Below are 20,998 nucleotides of genomic sequence, written 5' to 3'. Positions count from 1 at the left end.
TCTCATTACAGATGGCTGTGAGCCACCATGTGGTTGCTGGGATTTGAACTCAGGACCTCTGGAAGAACAGTCAGTGCTCTTAACCACTGAGCCATCTCTCCAGCCCAAGGAAGAACAATTTGATTGCACCCACCTGATGTAATACAAGCATGTGTCTTTCAAGCACTCATTAAGAGAAAGACACCTCGGTAAGATAAAATGCTGCCCTGGCAAAATAATGATCAGATTTAACCTAATCAAGCTTTTGCACTCCCTTACCTCTGGGAAACTTATTCAATAATAAACAAAACAAGTCTTACCATATTCCTTACTACATTCTAGTCATAGAGCATGATTTGAGGGCTGGAGAGATGGCTCAGTGCTAAGCACACTCGACGCTCCTACAGAGGAGCCGGACTTGGTTCCCAGCACCCACACGGTGGACCCACAACTGTCTGCCACTGCAGTCCCAGGAGATCCGACATCCTCTTCTGATCTGTGAGTGTCAGGCACTCATGTGGTGCACATCCACACACACACAGGTAAAATACTCATACCCATCAAATAAATAAATAAATCTAAAAATATATTAACAAGTTTTAAAAGCTTAGTACTCTCCCCAAATTTCTTGTTTTAAGCAAACACAACTGCTCTTCCAGGTACTCACTGACAAGACACGGACATTCTACATTAGACAGTTGTTGAGTTAAGGTGACATCTAGGATCTAATGGTGCTAACCAGAACATCTATCAAAACTGCAGACTTTACGTTCCTAGAAAAGCAGTTAAGCTTTGTTGCAACCAGATTATAAAACAAATTACCTTTTCTTTATTATCCAAAGAGGACGAGAGTCTGGGACTTGAAGCTGAACGTATCACGCCTGCAGTGTCTTTCTCCTTCTGAGCTTCTTTAGATGCAGTGATCTCAGCCAGGGCACCATAACTGCCAGTCTTTCTAAGTCCTAACCTCCAGGATGCAGGAGATTCATCTTTTCTTTCTTCTTCTTTGGGAGAAATTTTTGTAGTTGATGTAGGAAACTTCATATTTCATAAAAGACAAAAACAAGTTATCAAAACCAATCATTCCTTAATTTGGAAATAATTTATAAATAATGTCTAAAATTTTAATTGAAAGTTTCAGGAGAAAACACATTTACTAAGGTTAATGTCGTAAGGCAAAAATATAAAAAATCTAAACCTTAAAGAGTAAATAGACTGCCCTTCTAGAGGTTAGCTTTATAAACACACACTACACACTTCATATCACACAGAAAATTATGATGCAGATACTGAGGAAAACATGAACACACTGTAAGGACTTAAAACATGCATCTCTGGAACCAACACTCATGTGAAGCTTGTTATGTCGGAACCCAGTATACACTCTTGCACATAGAAATGCCTCACCATGGATTTTTCGCCCTTACTGGGCACCAGCACAATGCCAGTTTTGCGCAAGCCCTGCCTCCATGATGCAGGATCTACTGACTCCACAGGCATGAGAGAAGCAATGAAATCAAACTAAAGCCAATTAAAATAAGACAGGTCAAGAGATACAGATTGAAAACAGAAAAGTGAGGTTAAAAGAAAAAAAAAATCAACCACACTTTTTTCCTATATTTCAACTTTATAATAAACTAATGTCCAGTAACTGTGTAATGGCCTAACCTTTGAAAGCCACTAAAACAAGTCCTAGTTTCATCAAGAGGTAATTGAGAAGAATCTAATAAAGAAAACCCTAACCCAGTTAATGGTACACAGAGCAATACAGCATGTGAGTGAAAAATTACTACATGTGAATTTTGTTTTCAGTGATTAAGACATCGTAGGTGAAAATTTACTGTTAAATTTTTCTAATAAATATTAATCTTCATATTTTAGTTAACATTTTTATGCATAAATACTCTACTTTCTGGGTTTTTAGCAATATATTAGTTCTTCGTAAAATACATTAGCTATTATCCTTAAATAATTCACTTTATCAACGTTACCTTTTCAATTCCAGAACTTTAATGTTCAATGCGTAGAGAGACTATATATATCAACTTAATATAACAAGGTATTGCTAATTAAAAAGAAAAGTCTTTTGCATGGAGGTCAAAATCTGCTAAACCTGCAGGTAACCAGAACTTCAGGTGCAGTGCCTTGGTGCTAGGGGACTGTTTCTTTACAATACGTTTGGTAATTGCAATTAATTTTCAACAACAGTCTCCTTAGTTCCCACATCTCCAACTGCATACTGAATTATTTCAGAATGTCAAACAAAGTAACAAGAATCCTACATAAGGTGCCATGATCTTACTGTAAATACTAATGAATGAAAACAGAGTAGCTAGCTAGCTCTGTCCTCCCAGGTTTCTTTTTCCAAACGGTGTTGTTGTCGCAGTGCACACTGAGGCTGGCTTTGGCTAGCAATCCTTCTCTGCCTCTCTGCTGCTGGATTACAGGAGTGTGCGCTATTATGCTTGGCCACAAATAGCTGTGCATATTGGCAACACTCATGCACACCAAGCTATACTTTGGGCTTTGTAAAACACAGATCATAAGTGAATGAACATGCTTATGTTCTAAGAAAAGCTTATTTAGGGGCAATGAAACTTGTCAGAAAGTAGCATATTATGTATTTTCCCCAAGTATCTAAAAATGTTAAAAACATTCTTTGCTTGTTTGCTATGTAAAAGTAGGTATATATTTTGTGGGCCCCTGCTCCAACTGCATCTCCTGCAAAATGAAATGTTTTTCTACTGTGACATAGCAAACAGACAACAGGTAACATTTACTTGTATAGCAGAGGCTAACATGTAAAAAATGTCTGCTCCTGTCTAGCTCTAAGTTCTCATGACTTTGTATGAGTTATCTTAATGTAACACTATATGCACACAATGAAATACTATTGCACTTTTAGACTTGACTCAATTAGAGCAGTAATACCAGTTTTATTTTAGCAGTTGATAAATTCCCATTTTTGATAAAGCCCCATTTTATATATTAAGGATTTAGATTCAAGTACTGGTTCAGATATGTAAAAGTAACTTTCTTGCTTTTACATCAGGACACCATATCTACACTTTCTTACCTTTCTTTCTGGCAAACAACCTGAATTTGCTTTCTCTTTCAGCTCAAGTACTCGGAGTCTGTTCCTCATATGCTACCTTTCTTTTTCTGCCAAGGATTGCGAGTAGTTTTTTCTTTTAAGCTAAATATTAAATTTATTAGACTTATTCTAAAATTTCCTACTCTAGTCCAGTCCTTAAATTACTAGACTTAAATTTATTAATTTAAAATCTATTTAGGTCCGTACGCATGTATGTACATATCTAATGTGTGGATGTACACGTGTGCTGTGGCATATGTGGAGGTCAGAGAACAACTTTGGGAGTTTAGTTTTCTCCTTCTATCTCCCTGACTGCAGGACTGAGCTCAGGCTACAGGTTCAATGGCAACCAGTCATCTTGCTAGCCCTAGACTTAAATTTTATTTACCTATAGAATCGACTATTAAAAGCTGCATTTGGACCTTGTAACTTAACATGTACCAATCATATATGTTTCCTTCCAAACGTTATCAGCTCTCTATTTCTAGCAACATGTTATTTCCTTAATGTCCTGTGTGTTTAAAATTCTGCAGGCATGTTAAAGTTCTTTTGTCATCCTCTTCTATTGGTAAGTCAGGGACCATGACTCTCAATGTCTGCCTGTGTTTTAAAGGCTCAAAGCTTTATCTCTATTTATATACCTCATCGCTGCGGGCAATTTTTCCTCAGGATCTCATCCTTATCACATGTACTCATGCATTAACCGCCAGCGTAGCATTATACAGAGAATTAACTTCCACAGCACTGTTCACACATTTCCTGTGATCTCTTAGGAGTAAATAAGTTATAAGGCCATTCCATCGTTTTCTGGCCTATACTGCCATGACACTAAACCTATCAGTTTTTTCCCTATTAGATACCATGCCTGCATAATCACTGATTTTCTTGTCGAGTTATGCAAACTTGATGGCAAGGCGCTGGCTATCCACCCCTTAATCTATTGCAAATGCTCTCATTACATTACTTCATACTGAATGCAATTTCCTCACCTTCACACTGCTCTCTATGCCAGGACATTATGGCGTATGGTATATAGCCAATAAATCAGTCTTCATACAATTACTGTTCTGCTTAGCAAACGAAGTGGTCAGTGAACAACCAACTCTGAGCAAAATCAATCTTCACTAGCTAGTAGACAAACAGTTTACACTTAGGGGACATTGTGAGCTGGTGGAATCCTAGCAATACTTACTCTGACTGGAGAAAAATCCCATAAATTTATTGTCGACTAAAAATTTAAGGTGTAAAAATCAAGCTGATGAATTCTTTGTTGTTGTTTAATTTGTGTGTGTGTGTGTGTGTGTGTGTGTGTGTGTGTGTGTATGTATGTGTGTGTGTTGAGAGTGAAATACTGAGCATCACACACACTGAGAAGAGTCTGTTGTTAAGCTGTATTCCTAGACCAAGCTGATGGTTTCAATCATAACATCCCCACAGATTATCAGCTTGGCATTATTCATATGCTTTTTCTCTTTTAGTTGATATATATATACATATATATATATGTGTGTGTGTGTGTGTTATATCATACTGTAAGACTCTTCTATCAGCAAAAATAATTCAGATTTTGAGTACTAATATCTTTAGTTTTGACAAAACTGGTTATAAAAGCTTAAGAATTTAAACTCAAAGTATATATGATCTTCAAGGAAGTCACATGATGGTTAAAATCTGAGAACAGATATTTTCCAAATACACAAATTATGGAAGTAGATGTGTGTGCTTAGTTCAGTTTACTATAGAATCAAGACTAAGATTTGAACTAAGTTTTTCTTTGCAGGAATGATAATATTATTCCATCAAGCTAACACAGATACCAACTCCTTTGAGCTGTGACTGGGTGTCAGCTGAGAAGTGATCTAAGTCTAAGGCTATGTATGCTGGAAAAGAAGAAAACGAAACACAAGAAGTTCATGCAATGGTTTTTACATCTTTATGAAAGGAACTGCTGAGTCAAATTACCAAAGAGAGAGCCCAGATGTTAGATGGGGCTTATGAGAACTTGAAATAAACCTATGATCTTAATAGACAATAAATCAAGAGCTAAACGAAAGGAACAGAAATTTAGTATTTACTAAAAGAGTACATGACAGTTCTAGAAGTAAAATAGAATGTAAATATAGTTCAGATAAACTTTGCTAGTACTGGTAACATGACAAATGTCTTCAAAATGCTTACAACAGTTTAAGAGCATTCCTATCAAGCATATGTAATTACAGTCATAAGAACATGAGTTGTAGAACAGTAAAGGAAAGAAGTCATTTCTATAGCTTTCTGATGTTCAAACTATGCATCAGTGACATCCATATATTTCTAGCACTGAAAATTTATGTTTTTTTTTCCCTTAGGTTTTTCTTAGGTTGAGCTTTATTTTATTTTTTGTAGTATAGGGGACTGAACCCAGGGTTTCATGAATTCTGGACAAATACTCTATTACTGAATTACACTTCCATATCTCAGAGTTGTAGAAGAGAGTTTTACTTACTCTGCAGGTTAAAAAAAAAAAAACTCCTATATATACAATTAAAAAAATTAAAACCACATTTTAACCAACTTGCACACGACAATACTGAGTAGAAACACAGTGAGGAATTAAAGTCAGTCTGAAATCCCTTCAACGCAAACACTGTTAGATATGCAACAGACAGGTGCAACAACTAAGCACCATGTCTGACTTTTACAGGACATGTGGATTGAAAACACAGATAGCAATAAAAGATACTACTTGAAGAAAAATCTGGAAACCTTGTGCAATACATATACTTACTAGTTAGCATAAATTAAATTACTATTATGCAGATTAAACAGTATATACTATATCAACGTTAACTCTCTTAAGCCTGATTATTTTACTGTGGAAGGGAAGGACAATGCATTTGTACCCAGGAGATACACACTGATAGGGTCAGGATGAGGTTTAATGGTCTCTGCCATACATTTTTAAACGTTCTGGAGAAAAACAATGTCTACACATTGAAAGGCACAAGAGAGCTCACTAGAGGTGATCAGGCTGCAGAGAGACCTTTGTGAGGAGACTGGAAGGTTAGGAAAGCAAAGCAAAAGGCTCTCCATGACTGCGCTTCAGAAGAGCAGCGCAGCTCTGGGAAAACCCAGCTCTGGTGTACAATGGAGGGGATGGAGGAAACAAAGTCAGCAATCGGGATTATCTTCAGCTCTGTATGCTCTGCCTCTCCACAAACTTGTACATTAGTAATTTTATTTATCTTTGTTCTGTTTGGTAAGAAAGACAGCAATTTTCCCAAAGTGAAAACAGCTAACACGGAGAGAGGCCTGGTGCTCTAACACACTTTTACTGGGTCTCACAGAGGCATGCCAGGCGCCTTGTACAAGATGGAAAATGAAATCTAGATTATGGCTTTTCGCCTAGCTTGGGCCCCCACTGACTTTCCATGCTGTACTTTCTGGGGTGAGAAATTACCAGTATACACTTCTGGTTAAAAGAAACAAAGCATACAAAACTTAAGTGTCTCAAAGACAATGGAACTAAAAATGTCCACTGTACCCATCAATCTTAATATTATAGAGAAGCTTTGGATTTCCTGCCATACTTTAATTAATAACTAACATTTGTTAATAATTCATTATAATATCAAATTACTATCAATTGTAAAAGGCAAAAAAGACACTATACCATGGTTCAGAGAAAGTTACAATTCAAGAGCAGAAAATATGGTATGTTTTGAGGACAACTATAAACACTGAGAACTATTTTCACCAGTTAGTGCAAATGGTACTTAAGCAGACCACGGGGTGGTTTACTAACAGTTCTGGCTTACCTTTTTAACAGGTGATGTAGGGGTCCCCTGGTTGGAAGACAGAGTAGGTGTTGTCACAGCGGCAGGAGCTGCCTGAGTGCTGGCAGTGTGAGCATTAGTTACAGAAGCCATGGGTTTTGTCTTATCTATTCAAAACAAAACACAGTTACCAGTTAAGACTCTACAAGAATTTGGCTTCTGTGGCTCCTTCCTTATTACTTTTTGCAAACATATTTTTTTTAAAAAAAATTACTTGTTTGAGTATATGTTCATATGTGCAGAGGCCCAAAGCCAACATCATGCAAAGTGTCTCTGCGAACCTGAAGTCTACTAACTCCAGTTGGTCTAGCTGGCTGGTCTGCCCTAGGACTCTGACTGCCTCCCAAAGACTGCATCCCACGTACCCACCATGCCTGCCTGGCTTCTCTACTATGGGTTGTGGAGCTCTAAATCCCAGTACTCTCACTTTTATCTGCTGAGTCTTTTTCTAGCCCAACTGGTAGAATTTAAAAGGAGTTTTTAGAAATCTGTCTCTAAGTATGCTCCATTTTTATAACTAAAAACTAAAAACAAAACAAAACCCAAAACCTATTTGAGAACGAAGGGTACAGATAGAACCTAACTTCTGTAACTCTTGAAACTAGAGGATGAATCTTAACTCACATTTCAATTTTGAATACTTATCAATATAAATAAAAATCTTACAATAACCATGAATTTTCTAAGTACTCAGTAAATAACTTGTTGAAGACCATTATTCTAAGAAATCTAAAAAAATATTTCTGGCAACAATTAACTTACAGTCATGTCAATATGTCTAAGTGTTCCAGAGAACTTTCTTGCTTCTAAGAAATTTGAAGTTAAATATGAACAATTTCATCTTTCTAGATATAATCTACTTTAATAGGGTGTTATTACAAAAGAATACCCATTGTCCCTATATTTCCAGCACTGTTGTAGGCACTGGAGATAAATCAAGCAGTGAAAAAACACGTCAAATATTTTAACTGCATCAAGTTTCCACTCTAGAACAAATAATAAACTCAGTACAACCATTCGGCTCATTAAGTAAATATTATCAATATTATGACTTCTGTATTACAGTATAGTTGTTACATATTACTTGAGTATATTATACACAATCTAAAAATTTATTTAACCCTCATAATTGCCTTTTTGGAAGGAAGAAAAGAAAAGCCAAGATACATGTTAAAGAAAACTGTATATAGATAGTATTTATTTTTACTAAAAGAAAAATTTGAAGTATGATTGAGCTTCAGTAGCTATTACACCTGAAATCTTAGAATGAGAGTGTTTGTTGTATTATATACTTAGAAGTATCTTCAACTGTTTTAAAACAAACAAATTACTCCATAGCCTCTCAGGAAAGTAACTTGTTGCAGCAGCCCTCTCCTCCTCTCCTTGACCGTTTCTTAGGGAGAATGTGGGGAGTTCAGATAGAGGTAGCCTTTTAGGCTAGTCAATCACAATAATCAGTAGATGTGTTCTTTAGCTGCTGGGAAACCCCGGAAACTCTATCTGTGCCCTCCGATAGGAGTCCTAGGACATTCTGATCAGCCCCTGCATCTTCTTCAAATCTAAACAACGGCAAGGTGAGCCCCAGTCTCCTGACAAGTAGACAGCAATAAACTTACAGGTCACCCACCAATATAGACTCAACAGATACTAAGTAGCAAATCTGTACCAAAGCATAAAACAGAAGCCTATCCTTACCTTCCTTCAAACCACAAGAACAGTACAATTACAACTAGTGCACTCTTCCAGTCGTACCTGTCTCCGCTTCGGACTCGGAGTCATCCTCCTCATCCTCCTCACTGGAGCAGCTGGACTCATCCTTCTTGCCTTCCTCCTCCTCATCAGCCTTTTCTTGCTCCAGAGACTCGATTCGAGATGCATTTTTCTCTGGCTCAATAATCAACGTTTCCTTGCTATGAAAGGAAAACACTGATTTAAAACATGAACAGTTGAAATACATTACTATTTTCCTTCAGACCCAAAACAGTAGTTCCAGTGGCCATTGTGTTAACCCATTCATAACAGTAATGAATCCTGCTTATAACTTACTTTTTAAAAGTCTTCTGTGGTTGATTATTTTCCATATTTGCTGTTGATTCAATCAGTGGAGATTTCTTATCCCGCTTTTCACTATGGAGCTTCACCCACAATTATGTAAAGGAAAAAGAAGGGTAACAGGAATTAGCAAAGTACAAAGCATAAAGAGAACAAAGTTTTAAAACCTGACATTAGAAAAAGATCTCAATTTTAGCTGCAAATGAAAAGCTTGAAAAACACTTGGCAATTTAGAAACAACAACACAATCCAGTAATTCTATCCAACAATAAAAAAAAATGCAACTCCTTTAACTTCAGTTTACAAAGCAATCAGGGCCCACTATCTACTTCCAGTGGTTCTGATAGTGACTTACATGGAGTCTGTCTCCTAGCAATGAAACTCCTTATCTCTTTGGGCCTGCTATTATAAACTCAGAGTTTACTCTAACACCTTTAAGCATGTTGTCTTAGGATATTAGAAAAACATGCAATAAATACTCAGTTTTTAAAAAGTAAGACAGAAATAGGCAACCAACATATGAGCGACCTACCACTACCACCCCATAGACAAGCCCCCTGTCATTTTGTTTGATTACTAAGAGTAAGAAATAAGAAACATCACCAGAACATTGCAACTGCTTGAAATGCAAAGCTATGAAGAATTCATTAATGTAAACATTTTTAGCAATTAAACATACCAGATTTTGTTTTTTTTGCAACTCCTCTAGATATCCCAAAATGTCTTCATCTGCTACATCAAAGGCTGTTTGGCCCTAGACAGGAAATGAGAAGTAGTAACAGTAAAAAAGTCAGTATATCATAAAATGACATAAACAATTCTTACTAATTACACAGATAACACAGAGTGTGTATACACTGACACATTTGTGTCTATGTAGGTATATGTGTATGTGTGTGAGCATACATGAAGAGTTCACATCTGTCTCAATCTCTGTCTTACAGACAGGGTCTCCTGTAGGCCTGGAGCTCACCAAGTAAGCTAGGTGAGGCCAGTGAGCCCAGTGGCCCCGCCCACCTCTGCAACAGCACTCTGTCACCCTCAGAAGAAGACGCTTATCTTTTATTCTAGTCTACCATCTTCCCAGTTCTTCTAACCCACAGCAACCGCTAGCCTACCTTATGTCTATGTCTGCTGATGAATACTTTACATGAATCAAACTGCACAATACCCTTTCAGACATTCTTTGTGATAGGCTTCTTTTACTTCCTATGCTGTGAGATTCATCTATGTAATGACACATATGCCTACTTCACTCCCTTTACTGGAAAATACAATGCCGTGAATGCGCTCATTCTGCTCATCTAAGCCATCCATATGCTTTGGTTTTATGCCTAACATAAATGCTCTATGGTTTAAGAGCAGGACAGCTCCTGCAGAGAACCCAAGTTCCTTGGATTCACACTTGATGGCTGTTTGTAACTCAGTTCTATGGGGTCTGCTGCTCATAGCTTACACTCAAATGCACCCACTGAACTGCACATACTCAGACACATGCACACAAATAACAGTAAAGAAGCACCGCCACAAACACTGCTGCACAGAATTGCTTTGTCTGCTTGCTTGTTTTGTTTGTGGGCAATTTCCATGTTCAAAGTGGAATGATGTGGTAACTAGGTTTCAAGGCCTTTTAACTTGATTATTTTCTAAAACTTGATTAAAGATGTGTGGATACATGCAGGTGTACATGCATGTGTGTGTGCATATGCAGTAGCCTCAAGTAATGCTTAGTTTTTTTTTTTTTTTTTGGTTCTTTTTTTCGGAGCTGGGGACCGAACCCAGGGCCTTGCGCTTCCTAGGCAAGCGCTCTACCACTGAGCTAAATCCCCAGCCCTGTAATGCTTAGTTTTTAAAAATTACTTCAAAGCAACATTTATCCATCTATTTTTATTCCCTGTGGTAGTAAAATTAATCCCTTTAAAATCTGCTTCCTCTAACCCAACCAGGGACAAAGCTCAACAACTCTCTTGTCCCATTTCAGCCTTAGAAGCTGAGAATTAAATTGAATTTAAAAAAAAAAAAACAAAAAACAAACCGTATTATAAAACAACTGACTCAGAATTTTTTTTTCTTTTTTTTTTTGGAGCTGGGGACCGAACCCAGGGCCTTAAGCGCTCTACCACTGAGCTAAATCCCCAACCCCCCTGACTCAGAATTTTAAGTAGCATGTTAATTTCAATTTTGGCATATTGTAGTTCTTGGACAATTAGTTCTAAAATTTTAGAAACTCTCTAGTCTAATGCAGCTTGTATTTAAAATCACGTTATTACAGACTCAAGATCATGCTCTGATGCTCAAATAACTCAAATTATTCCTTAAAAATTTACCAACTCTTACGACTAAAATACTATCATGAATTTTGAATTGCAATTATATTTTTGCAGCAGTTAAATGAAAAAAGGTTCTTTTAATTTCTCTTTTTTAATAGTTAGAAACGGTTCCCTTATTAACCTTTCTTTTCATTTTCTCCCTTCATTAATGGCTCAAACAGCAGCTGATCAAGAATAAAAACTCAATAGTAAAATGTGGGCAATAAACAAAAATTTCCAATTTAATCTGCACAGCTCCACCACCCAGCAACATGTACCAATCACATAGCCATGACTTTCCTGCAGGCTGTTAAGACATTAAGAAACTTAGTGAGGCTCTGAGTACGTTAAGGCTTGCCAGTGTCATCATGTGCCTTTGGCTTTACTACTGGAATACAAGCCCAGGAGAGTGAGCAGCTCAGTCAGATTAAGCACGTATGAAGAGCTAAGGACACAGTGACGAGATACTGAAAAGTAGGTGCTCCTGTCAAATCACAGGAACAGATCAAGCTGGTTGAAAATCAGTTCAATATACCTACTAATTAGCAAAGCCACAGATCTATCAAGGACATGGCTTCAATCTACTTTATCAGCTCTGTATTTTTTTTCCTCACATTTTAAAAGAAATACTTTTGCAGACCTAATTTCCTTTATAGTCTTTGGTGGAACTACTAGTGAAGTTAGCTGGTACAAAAATTATGATTTTCATTGTTCTGTATAATTGACTAGAGAATGGGGGAGGGGAGGATGCGACCTAGGTCTGTACTGCTGGAAGGGGGTGGGGTGGGGGGGTGTTGAGACCTAGGTCTGTATTGCTGGAGGGAGGTAGGGGGATGCAACCTAGGCCTGTACTGCTGGAACGTATAATCTGATTTCACAGCAAGAAAGAATGAGGTCAGGCAGGGTCATGATGGAAAACAAACACCTCTGCTCATTAGTGGCAGAAATACTTAAACCTGCACATCAAGCTAATAACTTACGCTCTCATCATTGAGCCTTGATAGAAATTCCAGTAAGTATTATCCTTGATATTAAAGGAGAAATAATAGGTACAGTCTTATAAAAAATATTTTAATAAGCCAACAAAACAAGTTTTTATATTTAAAATCAATATTAAGAGCTTAAATGATAATTTATAGTTTGCAGAAAAGGTAAAAACTTGAAAAAAATTTCTATTTACTTTTTGAACATCAACTTCCATGTAGAAATTTTTATTGATTTTATAGAATTCATATATTTTCTATATTATTATTATTCCCACATATCATATTTTCCTTTTTAAAAAAAAAATCAATGTGTAGAGTTTGAACATGCATATGCATGTTGGCATGTATGGAAGCCCTAACCTTTTTGACTGTTAGTTAATTCACGTAAATACTCATAGTACTTTAAGAACATTTATTTCATGTTTTCAAAGGTTTGGTTAACAGATTACTAACGAAAGGGACCCTCTGAGATGACACTGACTGCTCTAACATGGGAAACAAGCTCAAATTGCAGAACCCACATGGTGACTCACAACTATCTACAGCTCCAGTTTCAGAAGGTCCAATTACTTCTTCTGGCCTCCTTGGGCTTTGTTCATATATGTGTACAGACATGCATGCAGCCAAACACCCACTCATATAAAGGTAATTCTTTTTTTTTTTTTTTTCTTTTTTCTTTTTTTCGGAGCTGGGGACTGAACCCAGGGCCTTGCGCTTGCTAGGCAAGTGCTCTACCACTGAGCTAAATCCCCAACCCATAGAGATAATTCTTAAGAATGAAATAACACGGTAAATTCATATAGTAGGCTTACACAATTGGCACAGAACGAGCTGTTCTAATTAAACATAAGGTATGCCATATATGGGGTTCACCTCTGTAATCCTAGCACCAGAAAGTCTATGGTAGAAGAGAGGTCAGTTTGAACAGATTGTGAGCTGAAGATAGTCTTGAACTATTATAGAAAGTACTTTCTCAAAAAGGAAAAGGTTCTGAAATTGGTGTCACATGCCTTTAATCCTAGGATTTGGGAGGCAGAGACAGACAGAGATATCTGAGTTCAAGGCAAGCCTGTCTACAGAGTGAGTTCCAGGATAGCCAGAGCTATGTAGAGACCCTGTTTAAAGTGGAGGAGGGGGAGGCAAACAGATACACCATGACACACTATTTTTAAGTGCAATCAGTAGAAACAGAGAAGACTGATTAGCGAGGTGGCCCAGTAGTTAAGAGTACTTGTTGCCTTTGCAGAGGATTTGACTTCCATTCCCAACAGCCACATGGTGGCTCACAACCATCTATAACTCCAGTTCCAGAAGATCTGACAGCATTTTTTGACCTGTGCAGGCACCAGGCATGTATGGGATGCATACATATATATATATGCAGGCAAAACATTTATATACATAAAATAAAAATCTAAAAAGAAAAAATTAAGCAAAACCAAAGAAACAGAGAAAACAGCTTAACTCACAAAGGAAAGTTGTGCAATTATTGGATTTAATAAAGAAACTTGAAAACTATGATTAAACACAGTAAAAAGCATTTAAAATTCTATCTTATGTCTATTATGTTTATGAAGTCCTACATTTTTAAAAGAAATTATATTTAGATAAAGGTTTGGATATTTTATAAAAGAAATATTTGTACAAATAAAAATAAACAGTGTAGAGAAACAGAAAACTGAAAGAAAGCCCCTCATAGTGAGGCTTTAAGGAAATTCAGCTTCTCAGAGCACATCCTTAAATGTGCACACACAGTCCCTGGGGACTGGTAAGAGGGTGGGACAGGACAGAATATGAGACACAGGGATCTCAAAGTCATTTACAGAGCTATTAACAGGAATACAAGATAAAAATTCAAGATGACAGAAGAAGCTGGTCTAATACTAACTCAAATTTATGGAAGAAGATTTTATTTTCCTGTCTCCTAGTGCATAATTATGAGTTATACCTAAGAAGATAAATATAGGCCAAAGGCAAAATTAAATAATTTTTCTCATACAGATTAAGTCTTACATATTTCTATGGAGAACACTAATCCAGCCAGGGAAAAATAGTGTGTTCATAGTCAGAAGTTATATATTCTTTTTGGAAAACTATTTCAATTCATAAAACAACAATGACAACAACAAAACAAAACAAAACAACAAAACAAAACAAAAAAGCCCCCCAAACCTCCCTTCTAGTGTTCTCTGAAAACCACTAGTGTCAAATAAACCGTTAATTTTCAGTACTAGCAATGTGCGTGAAGAGGTGTCCTGTAAGGACACTGGAAGGAAGCTGAATGTAGACCAGAGTGGAGATGGTAACAGTCAGAACACATCCTGTAAGCTTTCAACTGTGAGTATATGAAGCCTGTTTACCGTCATGGAGCAGACTAACTAGCAATCCTGGTAAAAGAATACTATTTGAAAGGGAAAAGTGATCTAAAAAACTTGGTAACTTGATTCCATAAAAATGATGTATAGCATAGCAAATATTTCTTCCCTCATTTCCTTTATGCAATTAAGAATCATTAAGGAAATCATTTACTCATTGAATTTTTTTGTAAATGCTGAACCTCAATAATATTGTTTCACTATCCACTGTCACTTAACTACCGTGTGCAGGATAGTGAGATTACCATCAGCTTGGTGGGTGCTTGGGAGTTGAAGTCAAGGCCAGCTTTGTATGAGACCCTGTCTCAAAACCAACCAACCAACCAACCAACCAACCAACCAACCAACCAACCAACCAACCAACCAACCAATGAGCGCAAGCCCTAAAGACTCAACCAAACAGAATCAGAAACACCCTGGTACACTGTTCCAGCTTCTACTGATGGTAGCAAGTATTTACAGAGACATGTAATTCATTTGTTTATGTGTACCTAAAAATACAGTAGCTATGCAAGTACTCAAATGTTTTGTATAAGCATGATAGTATAATTACTCAAAGAATCCTAACTCTCATTTCTGTAGAACAGAGCCATAAACAACTCATCTGGAAGCTAAAACAAGTTAAAAGTTAGTAAGTGAATTAATGATGGACAGTAGATAGAGATCACATAATTCCTCTTTTACATGTGGTGTTTTTAATATGTTTAAAGGCCTACCACTTTGTTGACCGTCTCCATATCACACAGATTGTCCACTAAAATCCGACATGCTTCTTCTTTACCCCAGTGAGCTGCAGCATGAAGAGGTGTCCAGCCATCATAATCTTTAATATTAACATCATAGCCTGCCTGTATTAAAAGTCTAAAGAAATTACAGTGAATTAGATAATCATTAAAATCTGAAATTAACAAACATGATCAGTAGCCTTCTACCATGCAATTTAACCACAATTTGCGTTTAATTCTTTTGAGACTTCTAATTCCTCCTCCTCTTAATGAATTAAGTGGGCAAGTAGCGATAATCTACATTAGACTCTTGAGTCATTGCCACAATAAGGAGGTTTTAATTAATTCCTAATACCCTGACTTATAGTTTGATATGACACCAATTAATTTTTGTTAGTATCACTTGCAAGTAAAAATTTTCGTGGAAAAGCCCAGTTTCAAAATTAAGATTCAGCACAATGGATCAATATGTATATACGCTTGTTTACTGCCAGAGCTATCTTTAGAGTCCAGATGATACATCATCTCAGACCAAATGTGGCCTAAAAATATACCAGGATCCAAGAAGCTTATTTTGTAATACTTGGTTACTTTGAACTTGAGGAAATGGTTTATGGAAGTTTTGTGTACCTTTATGATTGCTACAAAAAATTTTCAAAAGAAACTGATACTTGATGGTTAGAAACAAACAAAGCGAAACACTTATTTCAAGGGCATCGAGTCTTATATTTTGCAGCAGTAGAAAGCAGATATTCAAATCACCGACAAGCTATAAAATAGGAATAAACTTTAATACTAAGCAAAGTTACATAAATTAGCATGCCTTTCTAACTGCATATTGACACCAACCTTTGTTTTACTCAAAAATTATGTTCTCATAATGAACCTATAAATTGCACATAGCGCAGCCCACACACAGGCAAACGAGGCTTTACATCAGCAATCTGGAATACTTTTACCTGACTGTCCAAGATGGTGAACTTGAGAAGGTCTTCTTACCTACAGGAGGTGGCAGTGACAGCTAATATACAATCCCCACTATCTGTTTACTGTTAAGGAGTGATGGTTGTGTGTGAATGTTCATGTCTGCAATCACTGCTTAGGTGGCTGGGGCAGGATGACTGCTGCCAGCCTGGGTTACAGAGTCAGACTGCGTAAAACAAGCCAAAACATAAGAAATAGACATCAGCCTATTTATTAATATCTAGGTACGCCATCCATTTACAAACTTAGCTTGGTAACGGAGCCGTACTAAGACTTGCTTTAATAAAAAACACTCTAGCTCAGCTATAGCACTACTGAATCAGCATGCTCAGGCTCGGTCTACCTAAATACATTCTATTGGTTTTGAGACTGTCTTTCCATATATGACAAGCCCATGGTGAAGCTGCCTTAGGAGGGAACCAGCCGTAGGAGAGGGAATGTAGGCATGTACCACTATGCCAGTTCTCCATATCCAGCCACCCCTAATCTTACATTCAAAATAATAATCATTATAATAATCCTATATGCTGCTTATAATATTGCCTGGTACTTGTCTACAGATTAGTATTTAAAAGCAATGACCTAAAGAACAGGCTAACAAATGTAAACTCAGAGATTTATGTTAAAGCAAATCTCCTCTATTATATGCATGACCAGAGATTTTATTAATAGAGCAAAAATAACACTAGACTATTAGATAATAAACATATCCTTATTAGGAAATATGAGCTTTAATAATATTAATCTCTAGAGCAACATGTACTTGGGAGTATATGTAGAGGGGAGACAAGCAGGAATGTACATCTTCAACAACTACATTGCTTTAAATATGCTAGGTCCTATGAGGACACTTGGAAAAAAAAAAAGAAAAACAAACCCAAATGAAAGAAAGAAGAAAGAAAGGACAAGAAGAGCGCCTCCACTCAAGGAGTGTCTCTGATGGAGAGAAAATGAGAAGCAGCAGTCCGCAGACAGGTCTGTGGAGTTACAAGGCTGTACAGGAGGAACAGGCACCAAGATCAAGCTGAAAGGAAGGGTGTAAAGGTGACAGCAGGAAAGGAGAAGACTATTTGGAACAGCTTTCTGCCTTTCTTTTCTCATTTTATTTATCTAAGTACCACACACACACAAACACAACTGATACGCACAGAACATAAAAGGAGGGCATTTTCTCATGATGAACACCAATAATTAGTTTTACTTTACTAATGTAATGATACTGTAGATTTTGATAACCCCATGAGGAGACATTTCATTACAAAGCTAATTTTTAAAATTTCATAATAACCCTAGCATTCTTTCTAAAATATAAAAGAAAATTTATCACTTATGTTTTAAATGCTTCAGAGTCTTCCAGGGAAACTATGTACCATAATTTATTAAGCCATTCTTCTTTTATTGCAAATTACGTTGCCAGCACATACCTTTGTTCTTATGTGTGTGTAAGAATATCTATAAAAGTTACTAGAGGTAGATCTGCTGAGGTAAAGAATAACTGTTATTTAACTTACTATAATCATATCACTTATTAATGGAGTTGGAAAATATAAAAACGTTCTAGACTAGAAAGAAACAGGGAGGGATAAGAACACTGGTTACAGCACTTTACCACTAAGAAATACCTACATTACTAAAGGTGAGATTAAAACTGTCAGAAAGTCTGCAAAGAGTTCCTTTATTATTTCTAATGAGGAAGGCCCACATAGACACATGCATGTGTGCACACACTAACATAACGGAACTCTGTTGCAAAGAAATTAGCTGATCACCATACAGTCTTATATAGTCGCAGATGTTTATGGAATAAATTTAATATCATAGTATTAGCAATTTGAATTCTAGTGTTTTTATAATAAAAAGCAAGCTATTTACATGTTGTTTTTATTCTCAATGTCTAGTGAATATGGGAACGGCTGGTGACTCTAATAATTATCAGCTTGAAAGGTGACATAATGGCTTGTTGACACAAATCAATTTTATGAGAAAACTGTAACTGAAACAGAGAGAATAGAAATATTCAAAATTTGAGGAAAAAGTTTAGAAACCAAATCCATTCTATTCAAGATCATCTTTGCTTTTCTCCTGAGAAGAGACATCTATATAGTCTGCTTCCAAACAGTATCTGCACATATTTTAAGAAAAGGAGCAACAAAATTAAGAAAAATGAAATATAGAAACTCTGTCGAAAGTAATACATACTTTAAAACTTCTGTATACCCTTTGGCCGCTGCCACGTGGAGTGCTGTGCCTCCGGACTTTGCATGCCGGACGTCACTGATGTGACCACTGTTCAACCACTGCCTCGCGTCTCTAAGCATTATGCGTTCCTCTTCTTTTCGAGCTGCTTCTATATCAACACCTTTTGGGGGAAAAGGCACATAAACATTATTTTCATTTTCCTTACTGGAGAATATTCTTTCAACTTCTACACAGTGCAATAAGATTATCAAAAAATTTAATGTTTAAATAAAAACCATGGTTTTAAAAAAATAGTTGCTAATTATTTGTTTAACAAAGGAATGTGACATACAATAGTTATTTTGTTAACCTTATCAGTCACTTATTTAGCTTCTGACCCACACTATTATTTTGGTTCTGGCTTGTTCTTTGAGACAGGGTCTCACTGTGTGGCCTCTGCCAGTCTGTACCTAGTTTTGTAAACCACGTTGGCCTTGAACTCACAGAGTTATCTTAAATGTTGGGATTAAAGGCGTGAGATGCCACATCCAGTTTGGCTATGTGTCTTCTGATTACTCTAAGCACTTATCAAGGTACAGCATCCTTTGGTCAAAATAAAGGTTTTTGAAAAATCATATACGAATAATTCTCAAACATGTATTATTTTATTAAATCACACACACACACACACACACACACACACACACACACACGAATGACTGTGAATGCTTCAGGCCTTAAACTGCTTTCTCTTTCTCTCTAAACACTTTTCTTTTTTTAGCATGATATTTTCTTCACACAATCAGTACTGTCAAAGTCACAGAGAAATTCTTTCATTTCAAAGTATTATAAGCACTAGATGTTCTTGGCTAAGGTGATAAAAGCAGGAAAAATACAAAAGACAAGTAAAATTTTCTCTTTCCAATTTTCAAAGAGCTCTATATCTTGAGGGGAAAATTAAATTAGTAAAGATAATGGTGAAATTCCTAAATGATCTTATGCTTTCTTACAGTTTTAATTAATGGTTATTTAATATATGACACACATTACAATGTATTTATAAGCTATTGTACTTTGGAAGACTGAGCGTATAAAAAGCAGATATATATATATATATCTATATCTATATCTATCTATCTATCTATCTATCTATCTATCTATCTATCTATCTATCTATCTATATATATATATAAATAAAAGGTACCCTTATTTGGTACCTCTACCATCTGGCAGGATATAGGAAAGAAGTCTAAGCCTGGAAAGCTTAGATAAGCTTAAACAAGCTCGGTAAGAAAATAGTTTCTGAGTGAGTGACTAGATAAATGAGTAAAACATAACAATCCTTTAATCTCCTTAGCTAATATCTTTCTCACAATCCGTATTTATATACCCAACAGTATGGTTTTGACCTTTCCATCTGTCTACCCACCCACTCTTATTTTCAATCAGATATGTAGTAAGTGCCTATTATGAGTCAGGTGCTTTATGAGAAGTGAACATTGCTTTTATAAGGCAGAAAATGTTATGTCTGTGAAGAAAACCAAAACAGGGCAAAGGTGACTGAGATTAATGAGGAGGAGCTATTTTATTAGCTGGTAACAAACTGTCACTAATAAATGACATTAAAGCAAGAAATAAGCCAAGTAATGCCACACCACTGTTTGGAAAGAAGGCAAGAAAGTACTCGTAGGCTCTGGGCAATCCACATAGATGCTCTCTACAGAAGGAAGCCAGACTTTCTCTAATGAGGACAGTGAACAGCATGACCCAATCTATGTTAATTTAGAAGTGTCCCTTACACTGAACCCTGGAGATATAAAATGGCTCTATCAGTCTGGGGGCTACCAGGAGAGAAAGGCTATTTAACTAGAGGAGTAGGAGGAAAGGCAGTGAAGCGGTTCATTCTGGTTGCTCCATGGCACAGCAACAGAAACTGCTGTTAGTCTGAACACAGATCTGAATTCAGATACAGAAGAAAAAGATGTCACACATACACAAAATAGTAAATATATTTTAAAAAAGGAATGATTTAGATGATTTGGTACTAGGGCCAAATAAAATAGTGTAGGTTTTACTTTTAAACCTAGTGATAGGTTAGTGTCTTGGCCTTGGTGGAGATGTACTTTTAAAGACCCAGTTCTATTCATAGATCTAATTTTCTTTAATCATTTTAAGTTAATTTTATATGCACATATGTCCTTCCAAATACAAGCCGAGTTAGAGACACAGAAAAGCATGAAAAGAAATAATGCAGTGGAACACTGCACCATGTGCATCTCAAACACCAGTCAGGAAAGTTCAACAACTGCCTGGAACTTTTAATTTGCTGCCTGCTGCCTGTCTTACATTTCCAGAGTATCACTGTTTATCCGCCACTTGGGCAGTCACTGTCCCTTCACAGGATGCCTATTCTCCATTCAACGGTGCCATCCCCTAGACTGTCTTCTGACAGTTCCTACCACTAGCTCCCTTCACACTGTCCTTTTATCTTATCACTCCTT

At 36.6% G+C, this 20,998-nt stretch overlaps 1 protein-coding gene across 29 annotated transcripts in view; it reads right to left on the bottom strand.

Annotated features, from left to right (window-relative positions):
• Nucleotides 1-20,998, bottom strand: part of Ppp1r12a (protein phosphatase 1, regulatory subunit 12A) — a 110,845-nt gene that overhangs the window by 29,587 nt on the left and 60,260 nt on the right. For 28 of the 29 annotated variants that reach the window (XR_015623707.1, XR_015623708.1, XR_015623715.1 and 25 more), the window contains 7 exon segments: nucleotides 18,519-18,678; nucleotides 15,327-15,471; nucleotides 9,620-9,694; nucleotides 8,935-9,023; nucleotides 8,641-8,798; nucleotides 6,871-6,995; nucleotides 802-1,017 (listed from right to left, as the gene is read on the bottom strand). Coding sequence is in view for 12 of the 29 variants with exons in the window: in XM_087555364.1 (XP_087411490.1) it covers nucleotides 802-1,017; nucleotides 6,871-6,995; nucleotides 8,641-8,798; nucleotides 8,935-9,023; nucleotides 9,620-9,694; nucleotides 15,327-15,471; nucleotides 18,519-18,678 (968 nt within the window). In the remaining 17 variants the exon portion in view is untranslated. 29 annotated transcript variants of the gene reach the window in all.

This window comes from Rattus norvegicus, chromosome 7 (genome assembly GCF_021556685.1).
Source record: "Rattus norvegicus strain SHRSP/BbbUtx chromosome 7, alternate assembly SHRSP_T2T, whole genome shotgun sequence".
In the NCBI taxonomy this organism is placed as follows: domain Eukaryota; kingdom Metazoa; phylum Chordata; class Mammalia; order Rodentia; family Muridae; genus Rattus; species Rattus norvegicus.
This window is presented reverse-complemented; position numbering and strand designations above follow the sequence as displayed.